This window comes from Cetorhinus maximus, chromosome 2 (assembly GCF_964194155.1).
Source record: "Cetorhinus maximus chromosome 2, sCetMax3.hap1.1, whole genome shotgun sequence".
Taxonomy (NCBI): Eukaryota; Metazoa; Chordata; class Chondrichthyes; order Lamniformes; family Cetorhinidae; genus Cetorhinus; species Cetorhinus maximus.
The window spans coordinates 216,023,924-216,046,073 of record NC_135880.1 but is presented as its reverse complement, the minus strand read 5'-3'; the positions used below and the strand labels follow the sequence as shown (position 1 = coordinate 216,046,073).

The 22,150-nt window shown below is 40.5% G+C and overlaps 1 protein-coding gene across 7 annotated transcripts in view; it reads left to right on the top strand.

Moving 5' to 3' along the window:
- LOC144669951 (dixin-like) overlaps nucleotides 1-22,150 on the top strand; it is an 85,534-nt gene that overhangs the window by 2,564 nt on the left and 60,820 nt on the right. For 6 of the 7 annotated variants that reach the window (XR_013573808.1, XR_013573807.1, XM_078532260.1 and 3 more), the window contains exons 2-4: nucleotides 14,128-14,257; nucleotides 15,079-15,204; nucleotides 15,654-15,912. Coding sequence is in view for 5 of the 7 variants with exons in the window: in XM_078532260.1 (XP_078388386.1) it covers nucleotides 14,128-14,257; nucleotides 15,079-15,204; nucleotides 15,654-15,912 (515 nt within the window). In the remaining 2 variants the exon portion in view is untranslated. Of the gene's footprint in view, nucleotides 1-7,991; nucleotides 8,009-14,127; nucleotides 14,258-15,078; nucleotides 15,205-15,653; nucleotides 15,913-22,150 lie in introns of those variants that run through there. The other variant, XM_078532267.1, reaches the window with a different exon arrangement.

Genomic DNA, 22,150 nt, shown 5'->3' with positions numbered 1-22,150 from the left:
TGGTTGTGGCTGTTGGAGGTCAGTCATCTCAGCTCCAGGACATCACTGCAGAGGTTCCTCAGGGTAATGTCCTCAGCTCAACCATCTTCAGCTGCTTCATCAACGACCTTCCTTCCATCATAAGGTCAGAAGTGGGGATGTTTGCTGACGATTGCACAATGTTCAGCACCATTCACGACGACTCAGATATGGAAGCAGTGCATGTCCAAATGCAGTAAGACCTGGACAATATCCAGGCTAGGACTGACAAGTGGCAAATAACATTCGCGCCACACGAGTGCCACACAATGACCATGTCCAACAAGAGAGAATCTAACCAATCGTCCCTTGACGTTCAATGACATTACCATCACTGAAGACCTCACTATCAACATTCTGGGGGTTACCATTGACTAGAAACTGAACTGGACTAGCCATATAAATACTGTAGCTGCAAAAGCAGATCAGAGTCTAGGAATCCTGCGGTGAGTAACTCATCTCCTGACTCCCCAAAGTCTTTCCAAGGCATAAGTCAGGAGTGTGATGGAATACTCTTCACTTGCCTGGATGAGTGCAGCTCCCACAATGCTCAAGAAGCTTGACACATCCAGCACAAAGCAGCCCGTTTGATTGGCACCACATCCACAAACGTTCACTCCCTCCACCACTGATGCACAGTAGCAGCAGTGTGTACCATCTACAAGATGCACTGCAGGAATTCACTAAGGCTCCTTAGATAGCACCTTCCAAACCCACGACCACTACCATCTAGAAGAACAAGGGTAGCAGGTACATGGGAACACCACCACCTGAAAGTTCCCCTCCAAGCCACTTACCCCCCTGACTTGGAAATATATCGCCATTCCTTCATTGCCGCTGGGTCAAAATCCTGGAACTCCCTTCCTAACAGCACTGTGGGCGCACCTACACCATACGGACTGCAGCGGTTCAAGAAGGCAACTCACCACCATCTTCTCAAGGGCAACTAGGGATGGGCAATAAATGCTGGCCCAGCCAGCGAAGCCCACATCCCGTGAATGAATTAAAAAAAGAAAGACATTCCTAACTAAAATCTGCCTCAGGTTAGAATCTGGGCCTTTGACATGGGTGGAATTTTAATTTTTTTTTCTTTTCAGGTTAATCATGATTAAATGTCAAAGCTTTATAAATTAAAACCACATGCAGTTTTGTGAGTTGTCCACTGATCTTTGTGAATGCGTGCTGTAGATAGATACATAGGATGAGTTTGTTTTAAAAGTAATTAAATGTCTGTATTCCGACACTGCAGCTTTAAAGAGTCCCAGGTGAGCACATTACTCACAGCTAAAAGCTTCAAAGTTGTCATCATCATAGAAGTTCCTTCCTTAAAAGCAAAACTGTGGTTTAAAAGCCACTGCACATTATTGTTGCAAGCAATTGCGATGATCTGACCCCACCACATGTTTTTTTGCAGCAGTCAAAAGAACCACATGTGTACACAGAGCAAGAGAAAGAATGGAAGACAGCAGTATATTATTAAAGTTACGAATTCACTCACCGGCCTGCGCTGAGTTAATTGATCTTAGGCAGCAATAGGAATGCAGCAATTAGCTTCCATGCCCCTGGGCTGGAATCAAACATCACAGAAAGAGGCTATTCAGCCCCTCGTGCCTGTGCCAGCTCTTTGAAAGAGCTATCCAATTGGTCTCACTCCCCTGCTCTTTCTCCATTGCCCTGTATTTTTTTCCTATTCAAGTATATAGTTTAGTCAAGGTAGAGTTTCAGGAAAAGACCTGAATTTATGAACTAAGTGAAACATTTAAATTATCAATGCAGACTTTTATAGTGATATTGTATGAGGCACAGGAAATGCATTTAATGTCAACAGCAAAAAACCGATTCAAAGGACAGGAATTACCTCATAGATTTAGCAATTTTGCCATAAGGCTCATTACAATAGCAAGATATCTGGTAGTGTAACAGATATTAGTGGTCTGTATGCTTGAATAATGTAATTCAATGATGCAGAGTTCAATATATTTGCTCCAAATAATTCATTTGTTATTTAGTGCTAGTTAATCATTAACCCCCCATTTTGTAAATTTTCTGAAACATTGCTGTGCAGTAAATTATGAGATAAAAGGGCTTTGACTTACAATGTACTTTATATTGTGTGGAATAGCTTACACATAGTGTTTAAAGCAAATGTTGTGGGATTATCCCCACCTTGTTAGCTTATGACCACTTATTTGACCTCTGCAAATAATCAGATATATTGCTACAGTTAGTGAAGGACAATCAAAAATGGTTTAATTGAATTGCTTTTGAGTTACTTAAATTTAAAATTAAATAAAAACATGCAAACATAAGAAATAGAAGCAGGAGTAGGCTGTACTGCCCTGCTCTGCTATTCAATAAGATCATTGCTGATCTGATCTTGGCCTCAAATCTACCCTGCTGCCTGTCCCCCATAACTCTCGACTCCCCTACATTCAAAAATCTGCCTGTCTCAGCTTTGAATATATTCAATGACTCAGCCTCCACTGCTCTCTGGGGCAAAGAATTCTAAGGGTTCAGAATCCTTGGAGAGAAGAAATTCCTCCTCATCTCTGTCTTAAATCACAAAGAAACCTAGATTTTAGAAGAATTTATTTCCAACCACCTTTTGTAATTACTTGGTTTTACGCCCCTCATTTTTAATTTTTAGCAATGGCTGCCATCAATCCCTGACAAGCAAGCTGCACAGCTGAGTAGTCACTTCATAATGAAGAACCAGGGATGTGTGACTGCTGCTGTACAGCAATATTAGGAAAACTTGAGATCAAGATCTAATTGATGGGATTTGGTGTCATAGAGTCAAAGCTTTTAATGGGAACACCATGAAGCAAATAAAATGTTCCATTAGTGCATCAATTGTTTGATATGGGGTTGATGAGAGAGTATGGTGATATTGAGGACAAACCTTGCATCTCTGGAATCTGGGTTCAAATACAACACAGACTAATGTGACAAAAATCTCCTTTAACTGTTTGCTATTTAAAATTAGTTTCAGAAGTCTAAATTCAGTTCCTTGTGACACTAGCATGGCATTACTTGGCACTAGATTAAATGTATTCAGAAAAATTACAAGGTGACTGATATGGGGCATGGAAAATGTCACTTTGGTGACAAAAAGGTTTCTCCTAGGTCTAGAATTATCAAATCGGAGTAAAGAGAGATTTATTTTGCAACTCTGCGTAAGTGATAGGTTTTGAATGAGTTAAAATGGGGCTTAGTTTTGCGTTTGGCCTGGGAATGCTTCATACTGACTCTTGAATTCCTGAAATGGAAAAGTGTTCCATTCTCTAGTGCAGACATGCCTCACTTTGTGCACAAAATTTCTGTTTTTTTTTAAATTGAAAACTTAGACTACTAGCTTACCAGATGTTGTTAAGGTTGTTAAATCGGGTTGTCTCAATCAGATTGTTGCCATATTTTAATGCTTCAAAACTGCTTTTTAATGGATATGTTGCATTGTGCCATTTGCTGCTCTTCAATCAGCAGTACGAGGTACATGATAACCACCAATGGTTACTATTTTTTTCTCGCCTTATGGACGAGCTGCTGAATGGTGGCCAGACTTCTCTGCATAATGAAGATGGATGCGATTGCGTGAGATCAAACCGACAGATTTCCTTTTGCTCTACCTTTAATAACAGCCTCAAAACAGACATCCTATACTGAAGATCGTGGGAGTCTATTCCAGTAATAACATGAATATTCTGTGACCAGAGTGTGTGGTGGAGGCAGGTCCAATCGAGGCATTCAAAAGAAAATTGGATTATTATCTGAAAAGAAAAAATGTGCAGGGCTGTGGGGAAAGGTGAGGGGAATGGCACTACTTGAATTACTCCTTCAAGGGCCAGCACAGATATGATGGGCTGAATTATATCCTCCTGCGCTGTGGTTCTATGATTCATTAGATCCACAATCATAATAATAGAACAGACTATTGTGATATACAGGGTGTGTATAATGGTCTCGTGAAACTTTAATGGCTAGACCATATGATGCAAACAAACTGTAAATTGCATATGAAAGCATAATTTAATATTTTATTTAATGTTAATTTGTTATGGACTTCAGCTCTGCTAAATATAATACACAGTTCACCTTTCCTTCTACTGTCACCTTTTTCAATCATGTCAGCATCTGAAATAAAATGTTAACACAACAGTAACATTAAAAAGACTTCATGAATTACGCTTTCTAAATACATTGCGGGGACTTGGACAGAGGTGTAGTATAAGGGTCTGGCTCATAAAACATTAATGTGCGACTGAGTACGGTACCACCCACACAATGATGTAAGAGAACATATGATCCGCCTGTGTAGTGTTGGACAGAGCCATGTGTAGAAGCAAACAGGGAGTCAGCTCCTGGCTTGGACCTTTATTGTACCTATGTATGTAGTTTCTAGTAGTAATAAATACTTACTGTTAAATTACCTAAGACTATGAATACCTTGAAAAGACCTACTGAACTACAACACCTTACAACACTTTCAGACCCTGTTTACAGTTTGCTTCTATCATGTGTATGTCCAAAGATTTTAAAGTTGCATAAGGATGTTTAAAGCACTCTGTATATGCAGAATGTGCTTTTTCCAGCTAGGTCTATAACTAGGAACAAAGTTTGACGAGTGACAGGAATAAGTATAAAATAAAAATGCAAATAGCTGTACATGACTTCAATAGAGAAAGGACGTGAACATTTTGAATGTTTGTGAGTTTTCATGAATTATACCCAATGTAGATTCTATACCCAGAAATGAATCTGTCCTCTTTTCAGATGGTGATGAATTTCAACCATGTTATGTTGTGATAATAGATTTTTAATATTTACTATTTTTTTCCTTTTTACCAGAAATTAGTACCAACTCCCTATATGACCTTTATGATTCTGTGCAGTGGACTACCCATCCACTTTAAGCAAATACTGTTGCGCTCTTAACAGCTCAGTGAAAGAAGCAACACATAATGTGATATTGGGTTATAGAGAATGGGAAGGTCCTTGTACTTATCTTTGAAACGTTTGTTAGCCTATTCAGCTGTAGAAGCAATAGGTGTGCCATAAAAAATATTGGCCTGAATTTTCCTTTCAGATTGCTGTCCTGTCATCTTTCCTGGCAATATGTGGATGTTGTGTGAGGTTGGGATTGGCCTCAGTTGTGGTGTTCCCCATGGCTTTATTGCATTATAATAGACAAATTTGCTAAAAATGATCAGCTAGTTTGGATTAAGCCATTCTCTGGTTTCAGAGTGTAATGTGGGAGGCTTACGTGACCTATGAACTTTATAGCAAGAGAAAAATGATCAGTAAAGTACACAGATGGACATAGTCAGCAACTTTCAGTATGTTGTATTGATTCCTTTATTGTTTTGCATTGTAAAACCTTTCCAGTTTTCCCATTGCTTTACCATTTGTCTGTGATCAGTATGAAAAATTACTCTGTAGAATGACTGCAAGTGCATTTCAGAATTAAAAAAAAAGCAGACAGCACAGTGTGTACAGTATACTTGTTTTAATCTACAACAGTGTTAGTTTTATAGGGTTCAAGGCAAGAAGGCCACTTGGGAAGTATAATTTACTATACTTTTACTGCTACTATACTTTTACTCCCATTATCGTCTTCAGTTTCACAACCTGATGCAGTTTGACACTCTGGGACAATGAATCGCTTCAAGAAAAAGCCCATGTCCTCACATGCACATTCCAGTCCCCTGATACCCTGTGGAATCTTATTCCCTGTGTCCTCTGCTCTAGTATTCATTGCTTTTTAAGCCATCCCAGCTCTATCCTATGGTACTCTCCTCATATATCCATCTGTCATTTCCATTTATGTCCATGCTTTCAAGAACTTCTTCAAAACTCCTTTTGTTTGACCATTCCCTTGCCTCCTTCCAGCTTTATCCACTTTCCCTCCTGGCCAACTTCCACTGTTCCTCCTCATTGTAAAGCTCATTGATGTCCTTCTGAATGTGAAGAGTGCTATGGAAATGTGAAGTTGTTTTTGAATTATATTTATATTGTATTGAGGACGGATTTCGCAGCCAGGTGATTTTCAGAGGATAGGATCAGAACCAACAAGGAAGCCTATGTTACAAGAAAAAGGCATCTTGTCTGAGATTATGTTACATAAGGAAGACAATTCCTCCCAGCAAAGTACCATTAAAAATTACAGACTAGACCCAATTTATCAAGTGTTCTGGCGAAGAATAACCAGAATTATCAAGGATATGTCTGTAATACCTCTCCATGATCCCTAAAATTTAAATGAACAAAATCTCCAGGATATGTACCTGACATTACAATCTGCTGATTACAAGCAGCTGATAGCTTCCCATTGATGACATTTCAGTATTCCCTGGAACACAGCAACCACAATGCCCTGTAGGATATTTAATCATCTGTATCTGTAATTATTCTCATAGTCTTCAATCCTCTTCTTAAGCAGCTATTCACCCAGTTCCTTTCATAAAATTGTTATTTCTCCAATTTTCTTTTTTTTTCACCTGTCCTGAAAACATTGACTTCTACTGAGGTTTTGTTTCATCGGCATTAGTAGTATCCCAGGACCTCAACACAGTGCTCAGTTTTCATATCTGAATCTAGATGGTGAATCAGCAGGCTGTTTAACTGCAGTGACATCACTGCTAAACTTGAGCATGTTCCCAGCATGTGTCAATATTTGGAGTGAGAACTCCATTTCATCTCAAGGATGTTGAGTAGCACCCAGTCATATTGGCCCCCTGACTAATCTAGTCTTTCTGAGGTTCTATTGCACCAACAGCTCCACCAATAACTTGCTGAGGTTGTCATTGTTCATGGATAAGACCATAAGACATAGGAGCAGAAATTAGGCCATTCGGCCCATCGAGTCTGCTCAGCCATTCAATCATGGCTGATAAGTTTCTCAACCCCATTCTCCCGCCTTCTCCCTGTAACCTTTGATCCACTTACCAATCAAGAACCTATCTATCTCGGTAAGCCTGAACAGTGAGCTATTTGACTGTGGAGGTCATCACAGTTGAACATGGTCCTCTTTTCATTTACCTACAGAAGCACCTTCCAACAGGACAGCTACCAGAAGTGGGGAACCCTGCTTAACTTTCAACCTGTCTAGTGCTGAGGCTATAGGGTGGCTTTGCAGCTGCTACCCTGACCGAGATCAACAAACTCACCACAGTCCTGAACCTAAGTCTTTCTGCTCTGTATGGCTCAATGTTATTTTGCCAGCAAATTTTATCCAGTAGGCCATTACGGGAGCCCAAACACTATTAAAGAGACCAAAATAATTGTCTTTTAAGAACTCCAAGATGCAAGTGATTTACTTACTTTACAAACTGCCAGATGTGATTTTACTTGTTTACTTGCTTGTTTCCTAACATCTGCCAAGTTGTTAGGAAGCAAACAAATAATGAGAGCACTTTATTTTGCACATTAGATTATCCAAATTTAAAAGTAACTGAGTGCACTTCTGTGGGTATAATCATGTTCATTCAAAACAACACCTTGCATTTATATTGTTGCCTTTAGCATAGCAAAACAACCCATGGTGCTTCACAGAGGTGTAATCAGAAAAAAATGGATGGATGAAAAGGCAAAGAAGAGAACATTCAGCGATCCGTTTTAAAGAGGGCTTTAAAGACGGCGAGGAAGGTAGAAACGCAGATCAGTTTATGAAGGGAGTTTAAAACGTTCCAGAGCCTAGGCATCAAAGCCGAAGGGAGGGGAAATGCATAAAAGGTTTGTTAAATGAGTCATGTTGTACGGCTTGAATACATTACAGAGGTAGGGAAGGGAAAGCATGAAGACATTTAAACTAGGATAAGAATTTTAAATTGGAGGACTGGGCAAATTTTGCTCGCTATAGATGGTTCCAATAAATATGGTTCCGGGAATTGGCAAACTTAGTGTACATTAGTGAAAATCAATCCCTATATTGATTAAAACATTAACAGAAGTCACTAGATTTCAGAGGAAACAAGCTGTACTCAGTAACCCTAAGGTCAGCCAGACTGCCCTAATAGCGCAATTTAATATGAATTGTGAAGCTATTGTATTTCCCTTTGAGGCCCTGGGCTGGGAGCTCCAGTCTGGTCACTCAGAAAGTGGTGGGGGCTGGGGATGAACCAGGCTGCCTTGCAGCTGTGGTAGGTTCTCACTTAGCCTGGATTTTTCACAATTGCCAAGCTGGAGTGATTCCAAGAATGCTGGCAGCTGTCAAATGAAGGAAGCTACACTCAACGTGCACTATTAATTCATGAGCAGTGCTATGAAAGCCCATTTCAAAATGTTTCTCAGACAGGACACACACATTTTTACTGTTGGAACATTTGTTGATCTTTTCAGAACAAGGATGTCTCATAGATCATTGTTTCATGTGGAAACTAATCCTAAAACTCATTCGGTATTGCTACGTCATCTAAAATTGCTGGCAACAGCTACGTTTGTGGAGTGTGTTTACCTTAACCTGTTACAATATATTAAATAAAGTTTGTAATATAACATACACATAGTGAATAGGTTATTTTATATTTTAGCCCTAATACTGAAAAAAACAAGTTGGCAGAGATTATTGTGAATGAATCATTTTATACAGATTTGCCATGATTAAAGCTTACATCTGCATTTTTCATTGCTAGCATGACACACATGTATGAATGTTATGAACTTTGGGGAAGTCTTTTGCAATCTTATCAAAGTAAATCACGACTAATCAGCATGCCAGCAAATTGAAAGCAATCTACTATTCAATCATCAATGTTTTCCACAAATTGACTGTGGACTCTTAAATGTATGAAGGATTCTCCTTGCTAATGTGTAATTAGTTGTATGAAGTTGTAGCATTGTGTTATTTGTTACAGAGATTTTTAAAGTTCTATTACAATTTCTAATACCAGCCCTCTGGAAAATCTGTTAAGCTGATCTGAAGTTCATCCTGCTCTCTAATAAATATATTGCTTCTCTAGCATTGTACTTTTAAAAAATATTTATTTCTGTAAAGTGATTAGCAGGAAAAAGCATTTAACATTGGGCTAGATTTAACAGATGATGACTTAATTACATCTTTTTGAATGGGTAAAATGAAAATGAGTGTATCAGAAAATTAAACATACCTTTTTTAATTTATATTTGTGGGGAGGAGGGATGTCTGATAGTCTGAATGTTTCTGAGGTTTTAACCACAATTTTATTTAGCTCTGTGGGATGAGAATGTAGGACTGAGAAAAGTATAGCATTGAGGCAAATGTAAACGAGAGGAGAACAAAGGAAAATGATTTAAAGCTAAAAGTTAAAGGGAACAGGGGAGGAGAATGATCCCAAATTGCAGTCTTAGAGTTGATTAATTTGATTGTGAATGCAAGCGGAACAAGTAAAATTTTTGTATTATTTTCCATCTCTGGACTCAATTTTCTATGACTGAGAAAACACGCAATAATAGTTTTGGATGAATGATTTAACTCAAGGCATGTGGAAGTCAATGATAATAGAAATGTAAAAGTTTTAGCTAGGGACCATTTATTAAAGCAGTGATAACGAGAAGCCAAGCACAAGATTTATCTGAAAAATAATATTCCAACTTCTGGGTTACAAATATCCTATATTATTGGGCTATCAATTCTGTAATGTGTTTATGTAGTTGCTGTTGAAATTCATTGCCTTGGCTCAAATGGAAAAATAAAACATTACTCAAATTACTACACAATTGAACTTTGCATGAAATAGAAATAAAGCTCTTGTGAGCTTTCATGCTGAGTTTGATATATTGAATTTGTTAATTATTCCTTCGGCTAGTGAATTTGTTTTCTATGGAAGTGTCGATTTTTGCTCAGAGCCTGCTGTAACACCTCTGAGCCGAAGGTTGTGGGTTAAAACCTTATCCCAGAGGCATGAGTACATGTTCTAGGCTTAATAGTGCAGTACAACACAGAGGGAGAGATTTGTTGTTGGAGGTGCTGCCTTTTCTAGGAGATTTTAAACCTCCAGCGGGAGTATAAGATCTGGCAAAACTTAGTATATGTTATCTTTCATCAATATTACCAAAAATCCCCAGATTACCTGGCTATTTATTTCACTGCTGTTTGTGGCAGCCTGTACACAAATTGGCTGCTGCGTTTGCCTACAGTACAAAGGATACTGTATTCGAAAAGGAATTAGTTGGATTTGTTGCACCTTGGGGCACCCTGAGATCATGAATAATGCTATATAAATACAGGTTCTTTCTTTCTATACAAAGAGTGTCTAAAATTACTCCCTAGGTTGTCATTGGCTACGTGGTTTACACTTGCATGAAGTTCTGTATGTTATGGGTTTACTTCAGAATTTCTTAACTTCTAGGCAGGAAAATTTTACACAAATTCATTTCAGGGTATGTTATGTCGTCAGAAGCAATTTTAAATGTAATATATTTGATTCGTTTAGTGTGGTTCAACATTGGTGCTGATTAAATCCAAGACTAATAGAGTAAAAGTGGGAGTGGAAATGGTTCAATTTGACCTCACTGCTTCAAAAGGAAATGCCTTGTGCAGACCTCTTCATGACTTTGTTCCACTCTACCACCATAACCTCCTATGTCTGAAACACCTAACTTGTGCTTTTCTGAATCTGAACTATTTTGTGTCTCTCTCCCTCTGCATGAGCATTGGTAACAGTTACTTGGCTCTCATGGTCCCATACTCTGGAATTCTCTTCCTAAGCACTTACATCATTCCACAGTTCACCCTACTTTTAAAAGTTCACCCCAAAACTTACTACTTCAAAAATGTTTTGTTCACCTGCCCTAACCTGCTTCCTACAGTATTTGCTCTACTTCTTTGTGAAGAATTTTGGTAAGTTTCAGTTCACTAAATGTATTGTATGAGTTTTTTTAAAATATTCCAATTCTTGTTTATTTTTATATTTTAAAGGGGAAAATATTCTTTTAAACATTTTCCTTCCAGATTATCCCATTCTATTTATTTTCCCTTTCTCTATAATTCACCCTGTCCCCTAGTTTACTCCCTTCTGTTTTGTTCACTTCCCTTCCTCAATTTTCCTCATCAGAAACCTTAGTTTCTTCATACATGCAATAAATACCACAGAAAAATGCAAAATTCCTCTAACACGAAGTCCAAAATCAAGTCTCTCTTTTCATTCTTCAGATCTGTTGTATTAAGCCAATGTATGGACCTGGATAGTAAACTACAGTCTAATTCAAGGTTGTTTATTGTGCAATAATTATTTTCAGTTAATCAATTCAGTGTTGATTCAGTAACATAAATAACGCTGTAAATAGACATTCAGTGCATTTAAAATTGAATTATCAGCTAATTTGAATTAAGTAGCTTAAAATTGATAGTAAATTCCTGAGTTTTAGCTTCATTATGCACTCCTCCTCCATCAAGTCTGAATAGGTAAAATACATTGCAGTATGTCCATTACCTGGAGTAGAGTATTCTCTTGTGTTCTTTGGATTTGCTTTGCTTCTATTCCTGCTGCACAAAAAAATTAATGATACAACCAAGTACCCATTTATCATTGTCAGAAATGGGTGGAAAGTTATCAGAGGATGACCAATCCTACCCCAATCCACTTAAATGCGCAGTCGGCTTGATCATTTCCTTTTACTGGCTTTTTGAATAAAATGCTGTACAACTTTTGTTGGTTCGGTAATTTGTCTTCACTAGTGGAATCCATTGAAGTATCCGCATTGACATTTTTCTTCAGAAGTAAAACACTGGCTTCAGTGACTAGACTGTACGTGACCACTGGGAGTAGATCTCTGGTCCATCAAAGGATATCATCAATTCTACTTGAAATTCATGATTCATTGTGCTGCTGGCTTTGCGTATTTCCATCATTATTTTTCTTTAAAGAGCTATACATAAATCCATCTCTTTTTTTGTAGTTTCTACAAACACAATTATTGCAACTCACAGCACATGGCAGCTAGTTAATGTAGAAAGTCGAAATGAAGAACACTATTGTGTTAATAATGGCTAAAAACTCTTGTGCTGATTTAGCCACCTAACTCTTAGGTCATGGAGCTTCTCTGACCCTTTACCTGAGTTGTCACCATTTTTGTACTTTTATTTATATATTTTGTGAACATCGTAATAATGAAAGCACAGGATGTTAGTGTTGTGGAACAAGAGTTCTTAAAACTTGCACCATACTAAGGGCAAATTTTCGCTCCAGAATCAGGAGTGTAGAGTTGGGAAAATTCCTAACTCCGCAAACCTGACTGGGGAGAAACTGCCCCAAACAGCCGGATTTTTGTTTTGGGTGGCGGAGGGAGAGGGTGGGGTGCGGGACAGCTGGTTAAAAGGCACACCTCGGTGCTCTGGGACTTTGTCCCATTTGTAAAAAAGTAGCAAAACCAAAAACAATCCTTACCCTTCACACCCCCTCAGCCCCTACACACTCCTCTTACTCTACCTATGCCACCTCATGCTCCCGCCTGCTCCCCCATTGCCCCATATACCCTCCCTGCCAACATATGCCCCACTACCCATCCCATGGCATTTATAACCCCTATGCCAACTTACTGCCAACTCAAACCAACCCATGACTCCCCACTCACCACCCTTTGCCCTTACACCCTCCATGACAACTCACTCAATATCCACCATGGCCAGTCCTCAGGAGCCTGGTGAGACGAAGTAAAATAGAGTTCTAAGTATCTGTTACAGACTTCACTATATTTCATCTCATTGATAAAGGCCCAGTCAACACATTTAAATCCCTTCAATCCTTTATAAAAACAAATATTTGTATTCATAGCCCACATTAAAAATAGTTAATCCCTTTATAACCTCTCTGGATTGTCAATCAAACTGTGAATTTATAGGCCCCCACTGTGATAATGATTAGTTGTGGAAGCAGTCAAGCATCACTAATCCTAAAATGACAGTCCTCAGGCTGATGTCAAGAAGCAACTATTGAAATTGCGAGCACTGATTTTTTTTCAACTGCAGGCTGGCTATTTTTTGTTTTCAAAATTTAAAGGGGAGGGTATTTAAATGACTTGATAGTTGACAGATCCAAAGACCTTATCCATTTTTTACACATATTCTTGTCTATTCTTAACAATCCCGATGGAATACCTGACCTCTCCTAAAGTACCTTACCTTTCTCAAAGGGTACCTTATCTCACCAAATAACTCTGCAGGTTTAGACCTTTCCTCAAATGCTTGAAGCCCACTAATTGTGTTTCAGACACCTGGGTGGCCAAAATTGTTTCTGTTTGAAGAAATTCTACCGCCTACCCCTGGGCAAAAATGATGGGTGCTGGGTTTGGGGCGTGACTTCCAGATTCCAGAGGCCTGTGCCATTTTGGCTAAGGCACAGTGCCTTTCCAGCATTATGAAAATTCAAACCCAATCTTTCCACATGGAACTGGGTTTAAACTACACAACATTTCATTTAGTACTATTACTATCAGCATCTTTTTCATCCCGTTAGTTTGTAGGTAAATTAAAATCTAAGCCCCAAAAGTGAAAGGATTGTGTGTTATCTGGTTCCACAGGATTGTAGCTTAACTTTTTTCTGTCAGTCATGACCCTACAGAGTTGTTGCTGGTTTACCATTGCAGAAAGGTATATTTCGGAGCTAGGACATTTTGCCTACAACTCTATAGTTGCTGCTTTCGTAGCACAGTTTGAGATGACTAGCTTTATTTATGCAGAAAGGACTGAGTCTTTGGCTTAGTGGGAGTATTGCTTGCTCTGAGGCAGAGGTCAGGGTTTAAATTTCACTCTTTGTTGAGTGTAGACTGAAGTCATGGCTCTGAATTCTAGGTTGTCATCCAGTAGGATATTCTGGTTTGATATAAATCCCCCCCACCATGTATGACTAATTACCCAATCAGCTGACGTAAAGTTGGTTATGGCCATAAATTGGAGCCTTCACATCATGACCTCAGATTGTTAATCAGCCTGCGAATCTTTCCACTACTTCACACCATTTTTTCCAAGGGAAGTACAAAAACAACAATTGTTTTTAGAAAGAACCCCACCTATTCCTCAGTCATTCAATATATGGCTATTAAAATATTAAACTAAAATTATGATAACTTTTATGTGTTTAATTTTTGGTGTTCCTTTAGATTACAGTCAAATTAAATTTACTAATTTTTGTACCACAGCAACAGCTGCAGTCGTATGTGGTATGGGTTAACTCTCAGCTAAAGAAAAAGCCTGGATTGAATCCAGTACAAGACTTGCGACAAGATCTGCGGGATGGAGTGGTACTGACTCATCTTGTGGAGATAGTAGGTTAGTATAAGTAAACCATACGCACAAGTGTCTGATATTTAGTTCACATTTCAGTTCAGGCTCGAGAGGCTAAGGGTTAAAGGATATAAAATATTTATTTCCCTTTGTCCAACTGGTGCAAGAATGGGTATTACATCATATATTCGATATATTGGAACTTCTGGTAAAGTGGTATGGGAGAAAAGAAAGCAGATTCAAAGTCCTTTATGCAAACAAATTACCAATTTCAGGGGAGCTCCTGTCAGAAGGCACAGCATAGAGGTCAGGTGCCTCCTCGTGGTCAATGACTTTGGAAGAATTCAAATTAGATTAACATTGATTGAGGTCTCAGAAGAAGCTAAGTGCAGGATATAGATGGCTAGGAAGATCAAAGAGGGATAGGAAGAGGAACACTAGTAGATGCATTTCTAAACCTTTAACAAAAATATTGCTTTTGTCATGTGGGAAGAATGTTTGATATTAAGCTAATGAAAGAGGCTAGCTTTAGGGTATTATATCATACAAAAATATGACTGCAGCACATATCAAGATGTGGAAGTTAGATGTCTTGGAAATAAAATTGCGCATTAAAATGATGATTTAGGAAGGATATCAGAAACATGACAGTGAATTTTGTTGCTGTGAATAGATTTATATAGACATCTTATAAGGCAGCAGGCAGTGACATCTTTTGTTTTGACAGAATGGTGGAACATCTGGTTATGTCTGAAGCTTGATGCCTGAAACACTTTCCAATACATTGGGAAAGTGTATATCTATATTTGCTTTCCAAAATCATTAAGTCTCTCTAATGAATTGTTTTCTTTTGTTCTCTCCTGAAGCTGGTGAGCAACTCAATGACATTTGCTTCAACCCCAGCAGCCATCAGGAAATGAAAGACAATGTGGAGAAAGTGCTGCAATTCATAACCTCCAAAAAGATTCGTATGCACCAGACCTCAGCTCGAGGTGAGTCTACAACAACAACAACTTGTATTTATATAGTGCCTTTAAAATTTGAAAAACGTCACAAGGTGCTTCACAGAGATGCAGCCTTATTTAGGGTAATTGATTAAGTCAAATCCTGTTTTTGTTACAAATGACTTTGCAGTGTGGTAGAGATCATATTTTGCATTTCCATTCTTTTTTCCATGAAAATTGTTGCCTTCATCTAACATTAGAGATAATTGACGGCTCAATAAATAGTCACAAATATGACTTTATAGCAAAGAAACCTGCATAAATCATTGGTATTATTCCAGTAATGCCTTCAGTTTCCAAAGGGAAACTGGATCTTGTTGCTGAGCCATTTGCAATTGATATAAGTTTGTTGTGAGAAGAGAAGAACAAGATGAGGGAGGAACATTGGAAAATAAAGAGGGATTATTGGAAATAAACGTTTTATTTTTCTTCCCAAGACATCGTTGAAGGGAACCTAAAATGTACAATGAGGCTGATTCTAGCTCTGGCAGCTCACTTCAAACCATCTGGTGTTAGATCAGCCAGCCAGAGGTCTGCAGTACCCCTGAAAAGCAAGTCTGCAATCACTTCGGACAACCACCGGCCACTTTCTGCCACTGCCATGGCGCAGACAGCTGCCGCAGCTCTTGCAGAGGTTCGGCAAGACGTTTCACGTTCTGGACGGGAAGTATTCCGATACAAACAAGAAGTCCCGAGGTGAGAACGAGTTCTTCTGGTATTCTTCAACCTGATGCCTTGTACTCATTTCAGCTGCATAGCTGTTTTTGTATGGCGGTGAAATTGTCACTGTATTGAAAAATGATAATTGCTTTCGGTTCCTTCAGTGACTCCAGTTATAATTCTAAAAATCAGACAAATAGGATTCCATACAGGTGACATAAAATTGAACTTCTGCAAAGAATAACCCAACAGTCACATTCTCTGTGGCTAAGGATTTTTTTTTTTTGCCAAGGTTTGCATTGCAAAACTTAAATTACCCTTCTCCATTTTTTAATCCTTTTCATGAATAAAATATTTTAAATAACATTTGGGAATAGCTGCTCTTGTTTCAATCCATAAGAACATCCGAATTAGGAGCAAGAGTGGGTCACTCGGCAGTCATTCAAAAAGATCTTGGCTGATCTGATTGTAACTTCAACTCCACGCTCCTGCTTTCTCCTGAAAACTTTTCACCCCCTTGCTAATCAAGAATCTATCTACCTCTGTCTTATAAATATTCAAAGACTCTGCTTCCACTGCTTTTTGAGGAAGAGAGTTCCAAATATTGCCCCTCTGACAGAAAAAATTTCTTCTCATCTCATCTTAAACGGGCAACCCCTTATTTTTAAACAGTGACCCCTAGTTCTAGATTCTCCCACAAGCGGAAACATCCTTTCCCCATCCACCCTTTTAAGACCCCCCAGGATCTTATATGTTTCAGTCAAGTCACCTCTTACTCTTCTAAACTTCAGTGGATACAAATCTAGCCTGTCCAACCTTTCCTCATAAGACAACCCACCCATTCCAGGTATTAGCTTAGTAAACCTTCTCTGAACTGCTTACAACACATCCTGCCTTAAATAAGGAGACCAATACCACATTACTGCAGGTGTGGCCTTACCAATGCCCTGTATAATTGGAGCATAACCTCTCTACTTTTGTATTCAATTCTCCCTACAATAAATGATAACATTCTATTGGTTTTCCAAATTATTTGCTGTACTTGCATTCTAACCTTTTGTGATTCATGCAGTAGGACACTCAGATCCCTCAGCATCTTAGAGCTCTGCAATCTCTCTCAGAATCAGAATTACACAGTGCAGAAGAGGCCCTTCGGCCCATCGAATCTGCACCGACACGTGAGAAACACTTGCCCTACCTACCTAATCCCATTTACCAGCACTTGGCCCATAGCCTTGAATGTTATGATGTGCCAAGTGCTCATCCAGATACTTCTTAAAGGATGTGGGGCAACCCGCCTCCACCACCCTACCAGGCAGCGCTTTCCAGACCATCACCACCCTCTGGGTAAAAAAGTTTTTCCTCACATCCCCCCTAAACCTCCTGCCCCTCACCTTGAACTTGTGCCCCCTCGTGACTGACCCTTCAACTAAGGGGAACAGCTGCTCCCTATCCACCCTGTCCATGCCCCTCATAATCTTGTACACCTCGATCAGGTCATCCCTCAGTCTTCTCTGCTCCAGTGAAAACAACCCAAGTCTATCCACCCTCTCTTCATAACTTAAATGTTTCATCCCAGGCAACATCCTGGTGAATCTCCTCTGCACCCCCTCCAGTGCAGTCACATCCTTCCTATAATGTGGCGACCAGAACTGCACACACTACTCCAGCTGTGGCCTCACCAAGGTTCTATACAACTCCAACATGACCTCCCTACTTTTGTAATCTATGCCTCTATTGATAAAGGCAAGTGTCCCATAAGCCTTTTTCACCACCCCACTAACATGCCCCTCCGCCTTCAGAGATCTATGGACACACACATCAAGGGTCCCTTTGTCCCTCAGAACTTCCTAGTGTCATGCCATTCATTGAATAGTTCCTTGTTAAATTACTCCTTCCAAAGTGTATCACCTCACAATTTTTAGGGTTAAATTCCACCTGCCATTTATCTGCCCATTTGACCATCCCGTCTATATTTTCTGGTAGCCCAAGACACTCAACCTCGCTGTTAACCACCCGGCCAATCTTCATGTCATCCACAAACTTACTAATCCTACCCCTCACATAGTCATCTATGTCGTTTATATAAATGATGAATAATAGGGGACTGAGCACAGATCCCTCTGGTACGCCACTGGACACGGGCTTCCAGTCACTAAAGCATCCTTCTGTCATCACCCTTTGTCTCCTACAACTAAGCCAATTTTGAATCCACCTTATCAAATTACCCTGTATCTGATGTGCATATGTCTTCTTTATAAGTCTCCCATGTGGGACCTTGTCAAAGGCTTTGCTGAAATCCATATAAACTACATCAACTGCACTATTCTCATCTACACACCTGGTCACCCCCTCAAAAAATTCAATCAAATTTGTTAGGCATGACTTCCCTCTGACAAAGCCATGCTGACTATCCCTGATCAAACCTTGCCTCTTCAAGTGGAGATAGATTCTCTCCTTCAGAATTTTCTCCAATAGTTTCACTACCACTGACGTGAGACTCACTGGCCTGTAGTTCCTTGGCTTATCTCTACAACCCTTCTTAAATAGCGGAACCACATTAGCTGTTCTCTAGTCCTCTGGCACCTCCCCCGTGGCCAGAGAGGAATTAAAAATTTGTGTCAGAACCCCTGCGATCTCCTCCCTTGCCTCCCTCAGCAGTCTGGGACACAAATCATCCGGAACTGGAGATTTGTCCACTTTTAAGCCTGCCAACACCTCCAATACCTTATCACTTCCTATATCAATTTGCTCAGGAACCTCGCAGTCTCTCTCCCTGAGTTCCATACCTTCATCCTCATTCTCTTGGGTGAAGACGGATGCGAAGTATTCGTTCAACGCTCTACCGATGTCCTCTGGCTCCACCCATAGATTGCCCCCTTGGTCCCTAATGGGCCCTACTCTTTCCCTGGTTATCCTCTTCCCATTGATATACTTATAGAATATCTTGGGATTTTCCCTACTTTTACCAGCCAGAGCTTTCTCATATACCTTCTTTGCTGTCCTAATTACTTTCTTAAGCTCCACCCTGCAATTTCTGCACTCCACTAATGCCTCCGCTGATTTGCTCCCCTTGTACCTGCTAAAAGCCTTTCTTTTCCTTCTCATGGTATCCTGAATATCTCTGGTCATCCATGGTTCTCTGGGCTTGTTACTCCTTCCTATCACCCTAGAGGGAACATGTTGAGCCTGTACCCTCCCCATTTCCTTTTTGTACTCGCCCCACTGCTCTTCTGTAGATTTCCCCACAAGTACCTGTTCCCAGTCTACCTTGGCCAGATCCTGCCTGATTTTACTAAAATCTACTCTCCCCCAATCCAAAACATTTTTTTGCAACTTGTTTATTTCTTTGTCCATAACAAGCTTAAACTGTACCATGTTGTGTTCGCTATCAGTAAAATGCTTCCCCACCACCACCTCAGCCACGTGTCCGGCTTCATTCCTCAGAATTAGGTCCAGCAATGCGCCGTCCCTTGTTGGACCCTCTACATATTGGCCTAAAAAGCTCTCCTGTACACATTTCAAGAAATCCACTCCACCCAAGCCTTTAACACCATGTCTATCCCAATTAATGTTGGGAAAGTTGAAATCACCTAATATAATTACCCTATTGTTATTGGTTTTACACACCTCCGCAAATTGTGTACATGTTTGCTCCTCAATTTCCCGCTGACTATCTGGGGGTGTATAATAAACACCCACCAACGTGGCTGCCCCTTTTCTATTCCTAAGCTCTACCCACAAAGCTTAATTCGACGCCCCCTCCAAGATATCATCTTTCCTTACTGCAGTAACTGGCTCCTTAACTAATAATGCAACACCGCCTCCTCTTTTATCCCCTCCCCTGTCTCGCCTGAAGATTCTATATCCTGGAATGTTGAGCTGCCAATCCTGCCCCTCCCTCAACCACGTCTCTGTGATGCCTACTATATCACAATTCCACATGTCAATCCTCACCCTTAACTCATCCGTTTTACCTGTAATACCCCTGGCATTAAAGTAGAGGCCATCCAGCCTTGCCTTACTCCCTTGAAACTTAATGTAGCTGTACTCCCTCTGACTTGATTGTTTTACTGTATTATGATGTGTCCCTATTCTGCTAACATTCTGTGTCCCCTCCCCCTGCCGAATTAGTTTAAACTCCTCCCAACAGCACTAGCAAACCCGCCCACAAGGACATTGGTGCCGTTCTGGTTCAGATGTAGACCGTCTCGCTTGTACAGGTCCCACCTTCCCCAGAAACGGTCCCAGTGATGCAGGAATCTAAAACCCTCCCACCTGCACCAACTCTTAAGCCACATATTCATCTGTGCTATTCTCCTATTTCTGTGCTCGTTAGCATGTGGCACTGGGAGTAATCCAGAGATTACAACCGGACAGGTTTTTCGTCTACTGCCTATCTCCCTGAATTCTTGATGCAAGACCTCATCCCTCTTTCTACCTATGTCATTGGTACCAACATTTACCACGACCTCTGCCTTATCACCCTCCCCCTTCAGGACGCCCTGCAGCCATTCAGTGACATCCCGGACCCTGGCACCAGGGAGGCAACACACCATCCTGGAGTCATGTTGACGGCCACAGTTGCGCCTATCTGCTCCCTGACTAAAGAATCCCCTATTACCATTGCTCTTCCTCTCTTCCTCCCCTCCTGTATAGACAGGCTGCTTATGGTGCCAGAAGCGTGGCTCTGTCTGTACCAGGAACCAGCGCCCTCATCAGCCTCCAAAATGGAATACCGATTTGCGAGCAGGACCCCAGGGGACTCCTGAACTACTTGCCTGTTTCTCTTGGACTGCCTGGTGGTCACCCATTCCCTTTCTTCCTCAAGTCCCTTCAGCTGCGGTGTGACCACCTCTCTAAACGTGCTATCCACGATGCTCTCAGACTCGCGGATGCTCCACAGTGTCCCCAGCCGCCGTTCCAGCTCTGAAACCCGAGCTTCCAGGAATTGCAGCTGCTAGTCCTGGGCACTGGAAATGTTCCCGGCTTCCCACATGGAGCACACCATGGTTTTGAGCTCTCCTGCCATGACTTATCCCTTTAAATTTAACCTTTTAAATGAATTACTCTAGGGCCCTTCTTTTTTGATCCTCGTTACTACAGAATATACAAACTATAAACCACAAAAAGACATTCAAGTATAAGCGATAAAAGTATCTCAATTTAGATAATATGTTTCTTTTCGATTCTTCCTGCCAAAATGCACAATTTCATGTTTTCCCACATTATACTCCATTTGCCAGATCTTTGCCCATCATTGAACCTATCTATATCGATTTGTAGCCTCCTTATGACCTCTTCACAACTTACTTTCTCACCTATCTTTGTGTCATCAGCATGTTTAGCAACCATACCTTCAGTCCCTTCATCCAATTCATTTATATAAATTGTAAAAAGTTGAAGCCCAGCAGTGATCCCTGTAGCACACTGCCTGTTACATCTTGACAACCAGAAAATGACCCATTGATGCCTACTCTCTCATTCCTGCCAACTGGCCAATCTTCTATCCATGCCAATATATTAGCACTCATAGATGTTTCCAGCACAGGAGGTGGCCATTCAGCCCACTGTGTCTGCGCCGGTCAACAAAGGTCTAACTACTCTAATCCCAGTTTCCAGCATTTGGCCCATGGCCCTGGAGGCTATTGCAAATCAAGTGAATGTCCAAATACTTCTTAAATGTTATGAGAGTTTCTGACTGAACCGCCCTTTCAGGCAGTGAGTTCCAGACTCCCACTACCCTCTGGGTGAAAAAATTTCTCCTCAACTCCCCTCTTAGCCTTCTAGCTCTTACCTTAAATCCATGCTCCCTGATTATTGATCCCTCTACTAATGGAAAAAGTGCCTTCCTTTCCACCCTATTTATGTCCGTCAAAGTCTTATACACCTCTATCAGGTTCCCTTTCAACCTTCGCTGCTCCAAGGAAAACAACCCCAGCCTATCCAATTTCCTCATAGTTCAGACCCTCCAGCCCAGGCAGCATCCTGGTAAATCTCCTCTGCACCCTCTCCAGTGCAATCACATCCTTCCTATAATGTGGTGACTAGAACTGTACGCAGTACTCCAGTTGTGGCCTAACCAGCGTTTTATACAGTTCCAGCATAACCTCCCTGCTCTTGTATTCTATGCTTCAGCTAATAAAGGCAAGTATCCCATATGCCTTCTTAACCACCTTATCTACCTGCCCTGCTACCTTCAGGGTTCTGTGGATATGCACACCAAGGTCACTCTGATCCTCGGTACTTTTCAGGTTCCTACCTTTCACAGTGT